General features: G+C 47.5%; 3 protein-coding genes across 3 annotated transcripts; 2 read left to right on the top strand and 1 right to left on the bottom strand.

Moving 5' to 3' along the window:
* The first annotated feature begins 86 nt into the window (after positions 1-86).
* On the top strand, positions 87-2,385 carry LOC100839670 (pentatricopeptide repeat-containing protein At5g48910). Its single transcript, XM_010241726.3, has one exon. It carries the CDS (start codon positions 117-119, stop codon positions 2,211-2,213), a length of 2,097 nt encoding a protein of 698 aa, XP_010240028.1. The 5' UTR covers positions 87-116; the 3' UTR covers positions 2,214-2,385.
* A 230-nt stretch (positions 2,386-2,615) lies between these two features.
* On the top strand, positions 2,616-5,219 carry LOC100845553 (cytochrome P450 71A9). Its single transcript, XM_003579930.4, has 2 exons — positions 2,616-4,260; positions 4,364-5,219. Exons 1-2 carry the CDS (start codon positions 3,112-3,114, stop codon positions 5,015-5,017), a joined length of 1,803 nt encoding a protein of 600 aa, XP_003579978.2. The 5' UTR covers positions 2,616-3,111; the 3' UTR covers positions 5,018-5,219.
* A 2,296-nt stretch (positions 5,220-7,515) lies between these two features.
* On the bottom strand, positions 7,516-16,972 carry LOC100844943 (SWI/SNF complex subunit SWI3A). The gene is made up of 13 exons (XM_003579928.4): positions 16,690-16,972; positions 16,029-16,555; positions 14,499-14,984; positions 14,241-14,404; positions 14,105-14,157; positions 12,801-12,955; positions 12,437-12,624; positions 10,543-10,546; positions 10,130-10,263; positions 9,705-9,802; positions 8,895-9,179; positions 7,878-7,941; positions 7,516-7,802 (listed from the first exon to the last, which is right to left on the bottom strand). The coding sequence occupies exons 1-13, from the start codon at positions 16,778-16,780 to the stop codon at positions 7,721-7,723; spliced, it is 2,331 nt and encodes a 776-aa protein (XP_003579976.2). The 5' UTR covers positions 16,781-16,972; the 3' UTR covers positions 7,516-7,720.
* Positions 16,973-17,009: the final 37 nt, after the last annotated feature.

The raw sequence follows: 17,009 nt of genomic DNA, 5'->3' as shown, positions 1-17,009 counted from the left end.
GACACATTGGGCCACATCGTGGTGGGACCACGTGTCAGCAGCACAGATCGGCCGCTGCTTGGATAAGTACCGGTTGGTGCGCTTAAAGCGGTTAAGCTCAAGCGAAGCGAACTCGAATGGCCGCCACTGCCCTCCCGGCGGCGAGGCTCCCCGCCCCCGGCATGCCGTCGCCGGCGCGTCAAACACCCCGCCGCGCGGCGCTGCGAGATGTGCCTCAGCTTCATGCGACCCTCCTCAAGTCCGGTGCTATGACCACCTCGCCGGACTCCTTCCACTCCCTTCTCGAGGCCGCCGCGCTCCCTGCGCCGGCCACCTCCTCGGCGCACCTCTCCTACGCGATCCGGCTGTTCCGCCTCGGTCCCCACCCGCCCCGCTCCGCGCGATCGTATAACATCCTTATACGTTCCTTCCTCCGCGCAGGTCATCCGGAAGACGCTCTCCACCTGTTCGTCGAAATGCTCGACGACACCGCAGTTAGCCCTGACCAGCATACCGTCGCTAATACCGTCAAGTCTTGCTCCAGGATGTGTGATCTATCTGTAGGGCGCGGTGTCCAGGCGTACGCCTTCAAGCGTGGGTTCATGGTCGATCAGTTTGTGCTCAACAGCTTGATACACATGTATGCGAGCTGTGGGGATGTTGTGGCAGCACACGTGTTGTTCCACACAGTACAGGTGAAGGGCGTGATTGCATGGAATGCGATGATTGCGGGCTACGTCAAGAACGGAGACTGGAAGGAGGTTGTGGAGATGTTTAAGGGTATGCTTGAGGTTCGGGCACCGTTTGATGAAGTCACATTGCTGAGCGTCGCCACAGCATGTGGAAGGTTAGGTGATGCCAATCTTGGCCAGTGGATTGCAGAATATGCAGAGGAGAAGGGGATGTTGAGGAGTAGGAACTTGGCAACTGCGCTGGTTGACATGTATGCCAAGTGTGGTGAACTTGATAAGGCACGGAGGTTGTTCGACAGGATGCACTCCCGAGATGTGGTTGCTTGGAGTGCAATGATCTCTGGGTACACTCAATCTGACCGGTGTCGAGAGGCGCTTGCTATTTTCAATGAGATGCAGGGTACCGAGGTGAACCCGAATGATGTAACCATGGTCAGTGTGCTCTCCGCTTGTGCTGTTCTGGGTGCACTTGAGACAGGTAAGTGGGTGCATTCATACATAAGGAGGAAGGATTTGCCCCTTACAGTTATTCTTGGCACTGCACTGGTGGACTTTTATGCAAAGTGTGGATGCATCAAAGATGCAGTCAAGGCATTTGAGTCAATGCCTGTCAGAAACACTTGGACGTGGACAGCTTTGATAAAGGGCATGGCAAGCAACGGAAGAAGCAGAGAAGCGCTGGAGCTTTTCTCATCCATGCTTGAGGCCAATATTGAGCCTACAGATGTGACATTCATTGGTGTTCTTCTGGCTTGCAGCCACGGCTGCTTAGTTGAGGAGGGTCGCCGCCATTTCACTAGCATGACCCAGGATTATGGCATCTGTCCAAGGATCGAGCACTACGGCTGTATGGTTGATCTGTTGGGACGGGCTGGTTTGATAGATGAGGCATATCAGTTTATCAGGAACATGCCAATTGAGCCAAATGCAGTTGTCTGGAGGGCGCTGCTTTCTGCCTGCACAGTTCACAAAAATGTTGAAATTGGGGAAGAAGCATTGAAGCAGATTGTCCCACTGGACCCTTGTCACAGTGGTAACTACATACTTCTATCAAACACCTATGCGTCAGTGGGACAATGGAAGAATGCGGCTATGGTTCGGAAGGAAATGAAGGAGAAGGGGGTTGAGAAAATTCCAGGGTGCAGTCTCATTGAGCTGGAAGGGACAATCTTCGAATTCTTTGCTGAAGACAGTGAGCACCCCCAGTTGACGGAGATATATGAGAAAGTTCACGAGATGATTGAAAATATCAAAATGGTCGGGTACATCCCAAATACAGCTGATGCAAGACTAGATGTTGATGAATATGAGAAGCAAGTATCCGTTTCACATCACAGTGAGAAACTGGCCATTGCGTTTGGCCTGATGAAGTCGCGCCCTGGTGCAACAATTCGGTTGTCGAAGAATTTGAGAGTGTGCATAGACTGCCACTCTGCCACGAAGTTGATCTCGAAGGTGTACAACAGGGAGATTATTGTTCGAGACAGGAATAGGTTTCATCATTTCAAAGATGGTTTGTGCTCCTGCAATGATTACTGGTGAGTAACAGTTCAAGTGCCCTAAGTTTGTAGACATACTGGATGATTCTGTAAATAATCTGTAATTACAATATTGACGTTTACTGTTACTCCCTCCGATCCTAAATTGTTGTCGAAATATTACATGTATCTAGATGCTTTTTAAGAATAGATAGATACATGAGTTCGTTCTGCAACTGAAAGAGTGTACTGCGTGACTGTACAGACCGCATGATGCACATTGTTGTGCATGAATTCTGAACGGGGAATCAACCTTTTGCATTTTACAAAACTTGTACAGAAATTGTATTGCGCTTTAAATTTCAAATACGGATGACAGGATGAGTACTACAACAGCCTTTCCTAGGTCAAATTGTTTAGGTTAATCTATTGAAGTAATGAGGTTACTAACGTACAGAACAGATATATTTTCCTGTAAAAAGAGAGCATAAATTCAGTTGCAGCGTCTCATTCATTTATTATTTCCTTTTCTTTTCTTATATCATCAAATTTTTAAGCCTGTAAGGTTTCAAGGTAGAAAAACAAAACAAGACATTTTCTGTTTACTCATAAATAAGAAACCTAGTTACTCACTGAATGGTAGGCTCCACCAAAGAAGCCAGATCCCGCCAATGTCCCATTTCTAGGCCAATTTCTAAATCTTATGTCAAATTTTTTATCCATATTTTGAACTAGCAAATCCCTAATAATAGGACATAAGCAGGATTCCACGTATATCCCTAATGATGTTAACGAACGCCTGCCCACCATAAATCTCGGAGGAGAAAGGGGAATGATTAATTGAGAAAGAGGGCGTGGGGGAGGAGGCATGGCCGACCGAAGGTCACCAGCAATGCCGGCGGCCTTGGTTCGGAACGGAGGAGGAGGAAGAAAACGAGAGATGCGGCCAGGGGCGACAACAAATGAGGGATGGATCACAGACAAGCCTTGGCAGTTGTGTCCAAACTCTATATCCGACAAAACCTATCGGTATGAAATGTCACCAACCGGGAAGTACACCAAGTTGTCAAATCAGAATCCCTCAAGAAAAAGTTGTCAACAGAAAGCTCTTCCTTTGCATATATAGTATTGCCGCCTTATACAAACAACAAAAATCAAAAACTTCAACGACGAGCGCAGCCGGGCAATTTTCCATGGCACCGCTCGAAGCTCACGAGCTCCTTGCATGCCTCCTGGTCGCCGTAGCTACCCTTCTCCTCTTCAGGCGGCTGCTCCCTCATCGGCAACCTCCACCAGCTTCCCTGCCTCGCCCGAGGGGCCTGCCCCTCATCGGCAACCTCCACCAGCTCGGCGCGCTCCCGCACGACTCCCTCGCGTCCCTCGCCGCCGCGCACGACGCGCCGCTCATGCTGCTCCGCCTGGGCTCCGTGCCCGCGCTCGTCGTCTCCACCCCGGACGCGGCGCGCGCGCTGTTCCAGCGCAACGACCGCGCCCTGTCAGGCCGCCCGGCGTCGCTCGTCGCGGCCACCAGGTTCTCCTACGGCCTGCAGAGCATCTCCTTCGGGCCTCCCGACGGCGCGTTCTGGCCCGCCGCACGCCGGGCGTGCCTCTCGGAGCTCCTCGGCGCGCCCCGCGTGCGCGCGTTCCGCGACGCCCGGGAGCGCGAGACCGCCGCGCTCGTCGCGGCCGTGGCGGATGCGTCGGAAGCCGGCGCGCCCGTGGACCTGAGCGACATGCTTGTCGCCGCGAGCAACAACATCGTGCGTCGTGTCGCCTTCGGCAGCAGCAACGGCGGCGGGGGAGATGGCGGCATGGACGCGAGCGCTGTACTCAAGGAGACGCAGAGGCTTCTCGGTGGCTTTTGGGTCGCCGACTACGTGCCGTGGCTCGGGTGGCTGGACGCGCTCCGTGGCATGCGGGGCCGCCTGGAGCGGAACTTCCATCAGCTCGACGCGTTCTACGAGCGCGTCATCGACAGCCACCTCGACAAGCGCAATTCCGGAGCCTCCGACGAAGAGGAGGACTTGGTCGACGTGCTCCTCCGCCTGCACGGTGACCCGGCTCATCGGAGCACGTTCGGAAGCCGCGACCAGATCAAAGGCATCCTCACGGTACGTATCAAACATGAGTACACAACACATGCAGACATGACACATTTCGTGCACATATGTATTGATCGATTCATAAGTTTGGCTTGTGTATATATGTTTGAAGGACATGTTCATCGCCGGGACCGACACGTCGGCGGCGGCGGTGGAGTGGACGACGACGGAGCTAATCAACCACCCGGAGATCCTCGCCAAGGCGCAACACGAGGTACGCAACGCGGTCAGCGACACCGACGCCGACATGGTCCGGGAGCCTGACCTGCCGCGGCTGAGCTACCTGAAGCTGGTGATCAAGGAATCCATGAGGCTGCACCCGCCCGTGCCGCTGCTGGTGCCCCGGGAGACCACGGAGCCGATCACGGTCCAGGGCTACGGCGGGCACGAGATACCGGCCGGGACGCGGGTGTTCGTCAACGCGAAGGCCATCGGAGCGCACCCCGGCGCGTGGGGGCCCGACGCGGCGCGGTTCGTGCCCGAGCGGCACGCGCAGGCCGGGGCGGACGCCGAAGACCACAAGCCGTGGCACGACAGCTTCGCGCTCGTGCCGTTCGGGATCGGGCGGAGGAGCTGCCCCGGCGTGCACTTCGCCACGGCCGTCGTGGAGCTGCTGCTCGCCAATTTGTTGTTTTCCTTTGACTGGCGCGCGCCGCTACCAGGAGGCAAGGTGGACACGGAGGAGGAGAACGGGCTCACGGTGTACAGGAAGAACCCTCTCCTGCTGCTCGCGAAACGAATCAAGAAGCGTGAAGCGAGTCAGTGATACGGTTTGATACGTGTCATGCACCTAATTAGATTTTCCGAATTAATTATGGAGTACGATGATGTTGTAAGCTATGTTGGCGTATGGCAAGACAACTCATTGTGAATCGGCAATACTCTCTCCGTTCCTTAAATTACGACGTACTCCCTCCATTTCATAAAGGTTAGCGTATTTTGTTTCGTTAAGACAATGTTTTGACCAATGATTACTCTATTAATATATAACCTATATGATACAAAATTATAATTACTAGAAAGAACTTTTAAAGACGATTCTATTGATATAAATTCCATGCATGTAAAAACACATATTAATAGAGTTATCATTGGTCAAAGCCTTGTCTTAACGAAACAAAATGCGCCAACCTTTGTGAAATGGAGGGAGTATTATGTTTTTTTTGACCGAGCCTTTGACCAATATTTAATCTATTAATATATATTTTTTGTGAAATAAATTTGATATCATTATATTCGTATTCAAAAGTACTTGTTTATGATTGTTTATATCGCATAAATCACACCCTGATGGAATAATCTTTGGTCGTTCGGTCAAAAGAAATAATATAAGCCTTAATTTGAGAAACAAAAGGTCTAGTGTCCACGTGCAAAAAAAAAAAATCTAAACAAAAGAGGGTCTCTATCTTTTAAGTCAACTCATAAGTTCTTGTTTCTCGGTCACGATCATGGACTCTTGGTTACTACTGATTATATATTTATCTAACGGCATTTAAGTAGTCACACATTTCAGATGTGCATCATCATAATTTTAGACTTAGGTAGTCGCACGGCACCACGTTCTACATCAAACCTCAAAGTCTACGGCACCACACTGATGCAGTACGTAACGTGGATCCAGACATGCAACCGGACGTATCTACGTGACGGCGAACACTTGCGTCTCGCTGCGTTGCACGCCCTCGAATTCACCGTTCGACCAACAGTTCACAGCAGTTCAAATCCTAGAGGTTCATGAAAGTTAACACAAAGGCTACGCTGGGGGTGATAAGACCCGTTTGCCATTGGTTGCACGTACGTCGCCGTCCCGGGGATATATACTGGCGGGATTGCCGCAGCAGAGCCATGGACACCCTTGTCCAGCTGTCCTGGCTACGATCGAGCCGTTCCCGCCCGCCAAGTCCAACAGCCCTCGCCACCCGTGTCCATGATGAAATTGTGGGTAGTCTTTCGCCCCAGCAATGCCGCGATGGACCGACGAGACCAGCAAGCCAGGCAAGTCAACATCCTCTGACCGGCTGACGGGGGCCATCGAGCTCTTCTACTTTGACTGGCGTGCGCCGCTACTAGGCGCGCGACAAGGTGGATGCGGAATAGCAGAATGGGTTGACGGTCTACAGGAAGAACCCTCTCGTGCTGCCTGCCAAACGGGCCGAGAGAGGCGTGAAGCGAGCCAGTGATACGGTTTGATACGTGTCGTGCACCTTAATTTAGATTCTCCGAATAAATTATGGTACATTGTTGTCAGCTATGTTGGCATGTGCGCCTACCTTTGAATACTTTGCAAAACAATTCCTTGTGAACCGGCGCTAGCTAGACGGCTACAAGAATGCTAGAATATGCGTCGACGTGCAAATATTTGGAAACAGAAGGCGGTCTCCATCTTAAGTCAACTCATACTACTAACTTGTTTCTCGATCACGAGCTTGGACTTGTGGTTGTTGATTATTCATCTGACGGAATGAAGTACGGAGTAGTCATAAAATTCAAAATGTGCATCCGCATGATAATGGTAGACTTGTGATTGCTATTCTACTTTCTCCGATCCATATTACTTGTCTCAAATTTGTCAAAATATGGATCTATTTATGTCTAAAAAACGTCTAGATACATGTAATATTTCGACAACTAATGTGAATGGGAGAGAGAGCAATGTTTCTTAGGTAGTCGCACGGCACCACGTTCTGGATCGAGCTGGAAAGTACACTGATGCAGTATGTACGTAACGTGCATAATCGGTGCATGCGTTTCTGTCTGTCGTAATCCACGCTACAGGGAGCCACAGCCACACACGCAATCGGATGTACTCCGTATCTACGTGATGGCGAACCCATGCGTAGCTAGCTGTCTCGCTGCGTCGCCCTCGAATTCAGTGGTCCATCCACCCGTTTGCCATTGGTTGCACGTCGCCATCCCGGGGATATATATACTGACCCGTCGCCATCCTTGGGAGGTACTGGACAGATTGCCGCGACAGATCGAGCCGTCCACACGATGCACCAACCAGACCAGCAGCTGCAAGCCAGGCAAGCCGACATTTTCTCTCTTTTTTTTAGAGGCTAGGCAAGTCGACATTTTCTGATAGGCCGTCGAGCTCTGCCAAAGGCCGTGCCGGCCCTGCCGGTGTGTGCAGCAAAGCTTTTGCCATATTCCGTCGACCAGTCCGGGCGAACGTCGGCTATGAATCTCTAAGGATTAGTACAAATTCATCAGAATACCGCGAGGACTGACGGCTTTTAAACTGGGGCTAAGAGGAACACATGATTACAGTATAACACAACAGGAACCAAGGATCCAGAATGGCTCTCATTGCTCATGATGGCCCGTAGAATAAGCATCCATTAACAAAATGCAGGCAAAACTAATACAAAATCGGACCATTGTAATAGCCAACCCCAAAACCCCCCAGGGAAGAAGGTGAAACCGAAGTTCTTGCATAACTAACTGAATAAATCACAAACTAACTTTTTCACTCATCCTTTCGGGGTTTTTTCTTCCTTGAAGCGAAGCTACTTGGCCCAACTGCTTCTACTGACAATCGCTTTGTACTGCTACAAGAGGAAATATTTATCCCTGAGTAGGTGACAGCATGTATATAATTGACTGGAAAACATGTCCGAGTTTACCTTGAAGCAAGTTCGTTTGACACATCATCGTCCTCGTCAGCCATATCATCGTCGCCGTCTTCATCTACCACATTAATATATGTTTTTATATTAGACACAGAACATTTTGTATTGAAAATAAGGCTACATCAGTTAAAATTGGTGGACTTCAATAGCACTGAAAGCACGATTATAGTTGGTTCTAACATGATTGAAAAAATACTGATAATCACAAAATTCAGAAGCAACTAGAATGCAACTAAAGAGCATCCGGCAGATCACAATGTAACTAAGAAAACACGGATGCGTAACTTGAAGAAATGCTTATTTATATGGTCCATATATATTGAACAAAGAGCTCGGAGCGTTCCATCACAAAACCTCAAAAGCTGGGAACTGCGTAGATAGCAGTAATTAGGTACATGCTACTCTACATGATAGGTAAGAGAAGACTCCTATGAAGGAAAAGACCTTCAGAAGTAAACCTAATACCCCCTCCTGCGCACCTCTCTAAATAGAACAATTCCTGTAATGTTTCAGCTCATTGCAGAGAAGTATGTTCAAATTTAACATAAAGGGGGCACAGAAGCTGCCATCAAGAACAACTTTCTGTTCAGAAAGTAACTACAAAATAAAATGACCTAACCAAAACAGGCTGACCGAACAACCTATTTCGCTGACTGTAACTGATACTGCAATTTGGCATCCTTACACATATTCTGGCTCTTGCCTGCACCTAAACACTATGTGCTTGCCAATCATCCTGTTCATTAGCTAAAGAAATAGCAACAGGGTGGACGCTATTCTGTTTCTCGTATTCTGTCAGCAAAATAAATTACACACACATGTAAGGTGATAAACCTCCAATTTACGTACAAAACAAAGATCCAAGAACATATTCAATGAACACTATATGATCTATTAGAGGCTTGGAGAACCAATATCTACCAGATATGCTGTGAAGTATTGATATGAACTTTTGAGATTTGTTAAATTAAAGCAATTACGTATAATATGAAAAATCAAATTAACACCTACCAGATGCACCTTCATCCTCTGCCACATCATCCTTCCCTGGAGGGGACTCCCATCGGTCTTTCCCATCATCATCGTCCCAACGACTTCCTACAGGAGGCACCCAAAACTCCGAGTCATCTGAATCATCAATCTCAGGTTGAGGTTCTCGTGGCAAAGAAGTGTCAACAACTGCAGCTTTCTTCTTGTCCTTCTTCTTGCTCGACTTGGATTTCTTTGCGACTTCTTTTGATTGTTCAACTTCTCCTTTGGTTGTCTCACTTGATGTCATCTTTTCTTCCAGTTTTTCTGCCATTATAGGGATAGGTGTGTTAGACGTAGGAGCAACCAAACACTGCGGTTCAATGGAAATGTAGTTAGCTGTATGCAGATAACAATTCCAACCAAATTATACTGGATGGGATTTAAATAGCCAGAAACTTACCCAACCATTTCCATACTAATGAGAAGACAAATGAAAGAAAGTGAACACGCCGCTACACTACAGAGCAAGGTGCGAAACATAATACACTCAAATAATCATTCAAGATCAATTCATACAGCACTGTTCTAAAAAAGAACCAACTAGTCATCCATCATTCATTTTTTACACTTACTTATTCAGATATCCAACAATAATATATCTCAGGTACAAAAGAATGAACCATGGACAGTTTTATGGAAACATTAGAAAAGTTCATCATGGATTTTCAACCAGTAGAGGAACACATAAAAAGTATAGTTCATTTCAATAGCAAGAGCATATCATATCATGTGACCAGTTGCCACACCAGGAACTAAAGAATACAGATAGTTCTGTGGAATTATTTTTACCTAGTTTATTCAGAAATCTCTTCCCATTTACATGCTTCCAGATGTGCTCCTCCGACTTGTTTATGGTGTCCCCAGTAATGTTGCATATGAGCTTCGACCTGCAACACAAAATTCAACTTAATTCTACACAAAAGGAAACAGCCTTTTTAAAATCCGTGCAAACGACATCAGCTGAAGCACGGTCCAATTACAAGCATGCATATCAATCGTTTGCTACTTTGTTTATTCCTACAATCTGCATAGGAGTATCAGACTTAAATACATTCAGAAATTAGAACCATAGGATTCCTTCAAAGAACATTAACGGACAGCCGATCAGACTCAAGAGCAAACAAATTTGGGACAAGTTATGTTGGATATGGATTACGCAGCAACAGAGAGTAGAATGAGTAGCAGCAGAAGGGGACGGGCGGATTAGCACGCACTTGTGCTCGGGGTGGGGCTTGAAGGCGCTGAGCGGCGGCTTCTTGTGCGCGACGCCGTGGTCGATGAGCGCGATGCGGCAGGCGCGGGACCGCGCGTACGAGTCCTTCTCCCGCTCCGGCAGCTCGTGCCCCGTCTCCGCGCACCGCCACCGCCCGCCGCCGGCGTCCTCCCAGGTCGGCTGCCCCAGCAGGAAGCTGCCCTCCTTCTCCGCGCCGCCCTCGACGGAGCCCTGAGGGCTCGACATGCCCGAGTCGGGAGCGGCGGCGGCCTTGCTCTTTTTCGCCATTAGGTCGTTCGCGAGCCTGGAGAGGGGAAGAAGGGAGAGGTGGTGCGCGAGGCGAGGGTTTTGGCTGGCCGCCCCTTCTTCCGCTTTCGGGGCTATGTCGGAGTTAGTATAGGTCGAAAATGCTACCGCTCTACTTTTCCCATTTCTATTCTGAGAATGATTTCTCTTTCACATAATGAAAAGAATACCGAAAAGATGGAACAATCCCTAGCGAGAATCAGAGAGGGGCGCTCATCACGTTCTCGAAGTGCATACCACGATATGGATATTGTTATACAGCGTTTCTTCTATTTACTCAGTTGTTAGCTTATTTACTCGGTTGTCATTTCACGGACAACGGAACATGTCAACGAGTGTCTCTACTGTTGTCAAAAGGGGTTACACCGTCGAGGCAGGCATCGTGAATATGAGCTCACACCGAAGCACGTAAACTTTGACGGCAACCTCCACCGCCTAGGACAACCCTTAGCACTTTGTGTAGCTATGTGTGTCCACTACGTTGCCGAAAGACACTGATCAACCAGATGAAACCAAGAGTCCACGACTCATCACAATGCAGTGACCATCGTGGGCCAACACCAAGAAGGATCACCACTGGCCATCCACCGCCCACAATCCGACTCATCTGTCATACAATGGCTCGAAAACGACGATTCCAAGAAACTTGTGACGTAGGAGCACTTGCATCCCTGGTCCAAGGACCTAGGGGTTTCTCCTAGATTTGGAAAAGACGTCGAGAAAGATGGCTTTCATCTCTTTCTCAAGTTTAATCCAATCCAAATCACATTAGATTTGCCATATATAGCCAAAACAATAGTCCTTTTCTCCAGAGGATGAAAGTTGAGATATAAGTACCACTGAATGCAAGACATTTATTATGTACTGAGCGAACGAGAAATGTCGTATAGGCGAACCTAGACATGTTTGCCCATTACCACACCGGTATCCAACTAGCATAGCTGAAAATCTTTTTCCGTAACAGCTCGTTTGGCACCCATCATTTGGGCATAGAATTGTAAAATTCATTTTGAATTCCAAAATACAACTTGTTTCGTTGGCACGGAATTAGCCACAGGAATTCAATCTTAAATTACATGTAATCACACTATAACTAGTCTCAATTTTTCTCTAAAATCCATCGTTTTTTTAGAATTGTCTCTCGCTCTTCAATTCCATGTGGTAGACAAACATAATTTTTCAACCCGGAATTCAAATTCAACCAAATGAAATTCTATTAAAAATTAGATATCATTTCATTTTGATCAAATGAAATGAATTCTTGGTTGACAAACGAGCTGTAAGTTTTTTTTTTAAGAAAGTCTATGCACCTTATCCATGTCGGCCAGTCCCGTGTACGGACCATCGTTTTGCCTCTTAGAATTTGTTTAGTCGTGGCCTACAAAAGTCGCGCCACAACCAAGCCTGCTCAATAAAAAATCGGTGAAACTCGCCTAAAGCAGTATACTTCGTAATAAACTTTTGCCTTCGAATTTCAACCAAACATCTGCAAAAGAAATTGATACGGTGATTTTCTTCCAGTAATTTTCATTGTATGGCAGTAATTAAAGCACACAGTGATGTGTGCTTCAAACTCACATTGCCACACTGGAAACTTACACATGGAGCAACTATTTGAGCAACCAAACAATAATATACATTGTCAAGAATACGGAGAGGCGGAGAGCCCAAACAGAAGAAAGACCTGTGCATCCCAACAAATGAAACGACATAAACGTCAACAGTTACAGGAGACTATTAGCAACCCTTGCTGTCTAACCTAGTTGGATGGTGGTACAACGGAGTTGCTGTGTACACATGATGGTACAAAGGGTTGTCGCGGCCACAAACACAAAATTCAACAGTTACAGGAGACCAATGGAATGCTCAAATTAGCACCTTTACAGGCACGCCCTCATGCACGCACGCAGAATGCTGCTTTACGTACAAGAGCTACAGCCAAAGGGCGAGCCGGATCAGAGGAGGGGTAATCGACTCCAGTCAGCTTGTTTATGGAGTAGACTTGTTCAGGAACAGCTTTGTAAGCACTTCATCCCTCTGAATCGGTACTCCAGCCTGAAATGCTTGCTCGAGGACCTTTAGCCATTCATTGATGAGGGATTCCTTTATCTGTTGTATCGTGTTGTACTCCTGATCCATGATCAACTCTAGCTCCTCAAAGTGTTTGATCTTGTACTGGATCTTTCTTAGCTGCCAAACATAAGGTATACAGCAAACAGCCATCAGTGATTGATCAAACAGCAAAACTGACCAATTTGGTCAGAATATACACGATATATATCACACACGTAACTTTCACATGAAACTAGAAACCCAAAGTACTCTCATCATGAAAATTTAAGCATGGAAAGTGTACAAAACTTCACCTGAGTCTCAATTATGGATGCCAACAGAAGCTCAATCTCCCGCTCTTCCTGATCCACAAGCATCTTAGCGCGGGCGGCAGCTACCCCAACAGCTGTTCCAACAGCTGCCCTCACTTGATATGCAGTAGAAATATACTTCTTTTGCAGCTTCTTATCTGGCATGAATGATGGGCATTGATTTTAGATTAGCAGAACACAGTCAAGGACAAAACATGACACTACCACAGGCCAACAGGCTGGAAGCTCAACGGTTTATTTTACGGATTATATCAGTTGGCAAATACCAACCAGAACCTGCGGTTCACCTAGGCGAACTGCTAGTGACGAACAAGCATACAAATATTGTAACCCAGGGCACGTACAGCTTTCAGATGATTCAGCAAACTAAGAAAACTAGGGGATTGCTGTCTGATCCGGTGATCCAACCATCAGCTAATACAGGTGGTATTGGAGCTGCCAGGTAGTGTAAAAAGGAGGCCTATCAAAGGCCTACTGAAGCCAGACGGTATAGGGTGTGGCAGACTAAATTCATTGCCTTGGCCATCTTGAGTGCTCACCAATTTCATTCCATAAAAAAGAATCAACAGCAACTAATGCCAGAGGTGTCCCTTTGACATGTCACAGAAGCACCATGCTTTTGTGCGGGAACAAGTTGGTTGAAGCACCCAAAATGCACCTAGATGTAGCGTTCAAAAAGCACCATTCTAACAGTTTTTGTGCGTTCAAAAAGCACCTAGCCATTGGACCTAGGGAACTATGGCAGCGACGGGCTGAAGGTTGGAGACGGAAATAGGTAACTAAGACGCTGGGCGGCAGCCAGATGTGCTACATAAAAAGAACGGTTCTGGGCCACATATATCCTTTTGTGTCTCTTTTCATCCTGTCTGCCACACATAGTCTGCGTCTGGCCAAGCTCATCCATCCCTGCCATGGCCACACTCCGCCTCCACGAGAAGCCACACCCCTCCAGCTGCTCCTTCACCGAACCCCTCACCAAAATCGTCCATCCCACCACCCCTCCCAGCCACTCCCCTGGCCCCTGCTACCTGTCCGTTCTAAACGCGTAGGCGAGCGAAGCGCTAGGCGCCAGCAAACGACCAGACACAGCCTAGCATTTTTAAAAACCTTGCCCAGTACTGAACTACCGATGGCTCAATTCAAATATAATCTTGTGATACATCGGAAACAATTCCAACCAGTACAACTTTTGGTAACAGATAAAGAAACAACTCTCCTGTAATTAGTATCCAGAAAATCACATATATTCATAGTAGCTCAGAATGTGAGACATAAATTTGGCCTACCAGGAACAGTCTGTCCATGCATTTCCCCTTCCTGATCGCCAACATTGCATTCACTGTAAAAATGTCATTTTAAAATAAACAGATTGAATCAACGCTGCGAAGAGCCAAAGAAGCACAACTTGCAGCACATGTTTACCTCTCATGGATATGGTTAGAAGAGAATGTTTTGCCTTGGTATTCTTTCTCGCTAAGATGAAAAGCATTCTTTGCTTGAGGGTTTTCACTACCTAATGCTTTAATTGACGCAGCAGCGGCTGCAGCAACAACATCCAGGCTCGTCGCAGTAGTCAGCAGTGCTAACTGAAGTAGAAGTACAAATATTAGTGCTCTGTTAAAAAACTGTGCATCCTTAAAGATGATTTCCGTCATATATTTGTTATGTTTCCTTTATTACCTGCTCCATTAATGAACCGGTCACATCTATTGAGGAAGATAAACGTTGGCGCTTTGAAGGTTGTTCTTCAACAAGTTTATCAGCACCATCTTGCTCTCCATCAATCTGCATGCCGTCAACCATTTCGTTTGACTGGCTTGAAGTGTCCTTCACAATATAGTGGTTCGTTTTGCCATCAGTAGTTTGGCTCGTCTGGAACCTACTATCAGATTTACCATTTATGGCACCCAACATATGTTCACCAAAAGGCAACTGAATAAGCCTTGCAATGCATTCTAATTTATTCTTTGTGCGGACATGCTGGGTAATGAGATCCCAGTCATCTCCATGTTTTAGGACACCTTCTAAAAGGAGTAGTGTCTCTGCATCTGTCCATGCACTAGAAGCATGGTTGTCAGCGCTCTCTTTCTTATCACCAGCGCATTTATTCGCTTCCTCATTATCACTATTGGTTTTGCAACACGTTGAACATACTTTAAAACCATCCTGAAAAGCAAACACATAAACATTAAGGAATAGATAGCACATATTTCCTCGATTATTCATCGTATCATAGCTTGATGCCATCTGATGATCTGAATAAATTCACAACTCAATCAAACTGTATCTGATAATCTAAGTGCACCCTCTATTAATAAAAATAATTACAACATCTGAATGCATTTCATAAATAACATAGTATGGCACTACAAGAGATCCTATCATACCATAGTATAAAAAATTGACAGGATTTAGTGAAAACACTAGTGTGATGCGTCCAGTATCTGGTAAAACTTAAGTGAGCAGATTTCAAGTGCAGGACATTATGCTAGACAAAAAGAACGGTTGTAATACCCAGCTGCTGCACTGATTCCATAGCAAATATCCCTCCCAATCATGTGGTAAGTGTCATCTATATCTATACAACTAATAATAACTTAAAAAGTTTTGAGTTGGTGAAGAGTTCACTCCTTCCCTACACTCGTACTGGCACGTTGGGCCATAACCTTTGAAAAAGGCTAAACAAATATGTAGAGAAGGCTCAAACTCAAATATTAGGTTTCTTTTCATGGGAGATAGGTTTAACGTATCCTAATCCCATGGAATGGAACCAGATTTGTGCCGAGAATTCAGCCTATCCTTGTCCTCCTGCTGCTTTTCTTCCCTTTGCCTAGTATCTCGTTGTTATTTGAGATGTGCAAATGTTTGTTGCAGACAATTGATGATCAATCCAACACAATGAACTCCCTTAGTAAATTATACTGTCCCACTTTTTTTGTTCCATACTAACACATAAGCACTAGCTAGTTTCACGAAATATTCATAAAACAATTCTCCAGGTACAAATTAAAACTGTATGTCGTGGTATGGTCCAAGCCAAGAGATCGGAGTTAACCGGACACTCAAATGGCACGTGCGCAAACAAATCAATTAATTAGCATGCAGTAGCACCGCAATTATCCACAACTTAAGCTTCTGCAATCCAAAGTCCAGACCGTGAATTCATTAACAGAACAGTCTAGTGCTGCAATAATATGAAATAAATAGTACCTCCAAAGTTTCCACCTTCCCATCCTTGCACTCCACTCCGCAGAATGCACATATAGGCCCCTTCCCAGGCGCCCACTCCCCGAACACATCGACATACGAGCTCAGCGGAGGCAAGCGGAACACATTCTCCCCAGTCCCTCCTCCAAACCTCTCCTCCACGGAGTAGGACACCTGCGGCCGTGGAGTCACCTGCAACCCCACAGGCGCCTCTAAAACGGCGTCCAACCCAGGCTGCTGTGCCACAGGGCGGGGGGAGGTGGCAGAGAAGTTGATGAGGCCTGAGGAGTCTAGGAAGCCGAACAGCTTCCGGAGGAGCGTGGCGTCGCCGACAAGCGCCTTGCGGACCTCGGTGAAGGTGAGGCGGCGGGCAGGGTCCTCCCGGTACTTATTGATGATATAGTCGCGGTACTCGCGGTAGATCCGGGGATTCCGCGAGGCCGTCCCATAGCTGTTCCCGCCGGGGCCGCCGAAGAACTCCGGCAGGGCACTTCGCTCCGTCTCGTGGATATCGTCCCAGCGAAACCAACCTGCGGGGCGGAGGACACGCAATTGGTCAGGCGGCTAAATTCCCAGTCCACCACCGCCCACCACCTAACCCTAGGAGAGCGAGGAGAGGGCGTGAACCGGAGTCGGGGGAGAGAGAAAGAGAGAGAGTGCTTACTTGACGAGGCCGGGATGGTGTAGAGCTCGCGCTTAGGACGCGACGGCGGCGCTTCGCCGGAGGAGGCGGCGCCGGCGGCCGCCGGCGACATGGGGAGAGGGCGGGAAGACGGGAGGGGGCGCGGATCGGTCGAAGCGAGAGATCTGGGCCGTCGGATCTCGTATTAAAGGGGGTGAATCTTTTAAGCTATGGTCGCATGGTTTTCGTTTTGGGCTCGGCTGGTGGGAGAAAGGAGGAAGGAGACGGCGCGGTGGTGCGGGTGCGGCGAGTTGTGTTGTCCGAGACGACGACGAGTGTACAAATACCTGGTGAGATTTGGT

Source organism: Brachypodium distachyon, chromosome 5 (assembly GCF_000005505.3).
Source record: "Brachypodium distachyon strain Bd21 chromosome 5, Brachypodium_distachyon_v3.0, whole genome shotgun sequence".
In the NCBI taxonomy this organism is placed as follows: domain Eukaryota; kingdom Viridiplantae; phylum Streptophyta; class Magnoliopsida; order Poales; family Poaceae; genus Brachypodium; species Brachypodium distachyon.
Note: the sequence above shows the minus strand (reverse complement) of the source record. Positions and strands in the feature narration are given on the sequence as shown.

What these genes read in the sequence shown, in the direction of transcription:
- LOC100839670 (XM_010241726.3), top strand. Translation starts at nt 117, where the DNA reads ATGGCCGCCACTGCCCTCCCGGCGGCGAGGCTCCCCGCCCCCGGCATG.
- LOC100845553 (XM_003579930.4), top strand. Translation starts at nt 3,112, where the DNA reads ATGAGGGATGGATCACAGACAAGCCTTGGCAGTTGTGTCCAAACTCTA. An exon ending in AGATCAAAGGCATCCTCACG is followed by an intron (nt 4,261 to 4,363) that starts GTACGTATCAAA and finishes ATATGTTTGAAG; the next exon opens with GACATGTTCATCGCCGGGAC.
- LOC100844943 (XM_003579928.4), bottom strand. Translation starts at nt 16,780, where the DNA reads ATGTCGCCGGCGGCCGCCGGCGCCGCCTCCTCCGGCGAAGCGCCGCCG. An exon ending in CATCCATAATTGAGACTCAG is followed by an intron (nt 12,625 to 12,800) that starts GTGAAGTTTTGT and finishes TATGTTTGGCAG; the next exon opens with CTAAGAAAGATCCAGTACAA. An exon ending in AGAGGATGAAGGTGCATCTG is followed by an intron (nt 7,942 to 8,894) that starts GTAGGTGTTAAT and finishes TTAATGTGGTAG; the next exon opens with ATGAAGACGGCGACGATGAT.